Raw genomic sequence first — 2,542 nt, forward strand, 5'->3', positions numbered from 1 at the left:
CCGTTCCCTGCCAGCCCTTTTGAGCCATCACTCCAATAAAGGGCTATAAAAACCCTCCAGCCAATTAACCGAATCTCCAGAGAGGGCTGAGTCCTGTCAGCGGAGCTCAGCCAGCTTGGGGACATGCTGGCTCTGCACTGTGGGGTGGACTCAGCCGTTGGGCAGCTGCCACCACCCCGTAGAGGAGCACCTGTCCCTGGCGCCTGGATGAGGGCACCTGGATGGCATTAACACCCTACATGGGTGCATACACACGAGTGGGTGCATGCAGACCCCCACCCGACCACTCTTGTGCACAACCCCCCAGCTGGCAACATGCCCACAGAGGAGCATTGTGTGCACCACTCACCCTGCCACCACGATCTCAAAGTCACCATCAGCATCCAGGTCAGTGACGGCCACGCCATAGTTGAGCTGTGTGGGGTTGCTGTCGTAGTCAGGCGGGAGGAAGCGGTGGGTGACGGCTGTGAACATGGGCTCGCCACGCTGGGAGCCCTCGCTGAGCCAGGACAGACACAGCAGGCATAGTGCCAGCATCCTGGGCACCTGGGAAAGACCTGCAGCCCGTCAGCTCCAGGAGAAGACCTTGCTCCATGCCACTCAAGCATCCTCACCACCCTTCCATGGGAGGTGCTCTTTCCACCCTTTGTCACCCACCCCAGCCTGTGCCGCCCATCAGCCCTTCGACTCCTGGGCACTGCCACAGCTCTGGCACCCCTATGCACCAACCCTCCTGGGTGCAGCTCACCCTTGGGGCTTGCCCTGGGACAGGACCGTACCCCAATGAGCTGGAAGCCAGAGCTGAGCGGGATGTTGGAAGCCCATCCCATGGGAGGGACTGGGAAGGCAGCAGGAGGGCTGTCAGATGCTGACAAATATAGGCTCAGCCTCAGCTCACCCTGCCCCAAGGGGCCACTGGCACCCAAGATCCTGGCAAGTCATGATGCCAACACTGCTCCCTTGGCAGAAGCAGGCAGTTGCCAGGCTGGGGAGCTTGTGCCCTGTCCAGCTGGTCTTCCAGAGCTGGGGATACTCTGCCAGGTGACTCCTGTGTGCCTCAGATTCCCTACCCCGCTGGCACTGCTTCTCCCCGGATCACTGTGGGGCAAGCTCCTCCTAGGCTGGCCAGGGAAGGGTTCTGCACCGGGATGCAGCCGTGGGAAGGAGATGTTGGGAGGAACAGGAGACTGTAAGGAGAGGCTCAATTAACCTGGACTGCGGAGGACAGTGTCTGCCAGCACTGCTGGCAAGGCTGCAGAGATTTTGGAGCTGGCTCTGACCTGGCTGTAGCATGGGTGACGAGCAAGGTGGCACTCAGGACAGACAGCCCTCACCCCAGGCCAGACAATCCCCTCCAAAAGGGAAGAGCCCAGAAGCCAGCTGTGTCCCTGGGCTGTGGGGTGACTTGCCAATGCTCCAGCTGTGAGCAAAACCAGCCTGTCCCACTCAACTGGAGCGGATGGCTGGAACACCTGGTCACCAAGGTGGAGGACACTGCTCCATGTGACTGTGCCATTCCGCTGGGCAGGGCTACCCACCCAGCCAGGAACAACCTCCCTCAGCACTGGCAGGGGCACAAAGGTGAACGGTCCTACTCACAGCTGGTCCCCATGCCATGGACCCTGCCAGCAAGAAAAGGAAATAGTGACAGTTGTGTGGTGCCACATATGCCTGTCTTGGGGAGAGGAAGGTGCCAGAGGCTTAGATCCTGGCAGAATCACCAGGCTGTGGAGAGCAGCCTGCTGCTGCTTCTGCTGGGGATGGGAATGGTCTCAAGGGTCTTTGGGGGACCAGGATTCCCCTGCCACAACCAAGTAACTTCCAGGCTCACCTGGCTGGACAGCTAGGGGCTGTCTTCCAGCTACAGAAGAGACCTTGAGTCGCCCTGCTCAGCACACACAGAGTCTCCTGTGTCCTACTGCACCAGTCCTGCTCCCGTTCCCTCTCCCATCCCATTAGTTTCCCAGGCCCAGCTGCAAGGGTGGATACGTGCGTGTTCCCACCTCTGCTCCGTGCCGCTCCCATTCACTCCCTGGCCTGACTCATGTCATCTCACAGACCCAGCCACAGCACTGTCCTCTCCACCACTCTGCCAGACTTGGGGCACTGTGGCCATCACCCTGTCATCCTGTCTGAAGCAGCTCTCCAGAGGCAGAAGCCTGGGTCTTTCCCTGGTGCAGCTGCCCCACACAAGGCACATGCAATGGGGACAGAATGAGGGAGGGGAAGCCTGCCACATCTGCATGCTAGGGTCACCAAAGTAAGCGTCAGGGACAGCCACCCACATATGGGTGCAAGGCTACCACCCGAGGACCCTGATGATGCACAGTGGTGCCCCCTCACACCCAGGTGATGGGTGGCCGTTCCCGAGACACATCCAGAGCTCTCCCTGCTCTTCCCCTTCTCCAGCTCCCAAACTCCACAACTTGGCCTGTTCCCCAGATGCTCCCGCCTTGCCCCATCCAGCTGCAGTCAGAATCCTTCCAGACTGGATGGAGCCTTTCCAGGGAAAACAATGCTCCTGATTGAAGACAAGAGGCTT

At 60.0% G+C, this 2,542-nt stretch overlaps 1 protein-coding gene across 1 annotated transcript in view; it reads right to left on the minus strand.

Annotated features, from left to right (window-relative positions):
• Window positions 1–557, minus strand: part of CRTAC1 (cartilage acidic protein 1) — a gene marked incomplete at both ends in the record, with an annotated part of 7,088 nt that extends 6,531 nt beyond the window's left edge. The window contains 1 exon segment of the mRNA XM_009865501.1: window positions 350–557. Within this exon segment, the coding sequence (XP_009863803.1) occupies window positions 350–557 (208 nt within the window).
• Window positions 558–2,542: the final 1,985 nt, after the last annotated feature.

This window comes from Apaloderma vittatum, unplaced genomic scaffold (genome assembly GCF_000703405.1).
Source record: "Apaloderma vittatum isolate BGI_N311 unplaced genomic scaffold, ASM70340v1 scaffold25872, whole genome shotgun sequence".
Lineage (NCBI taxonomy): Eukaryota > Metazoa > Chordata > Aves > Trogoniformes > Trogonidae > Apaloderma > Apaloderma vittatum.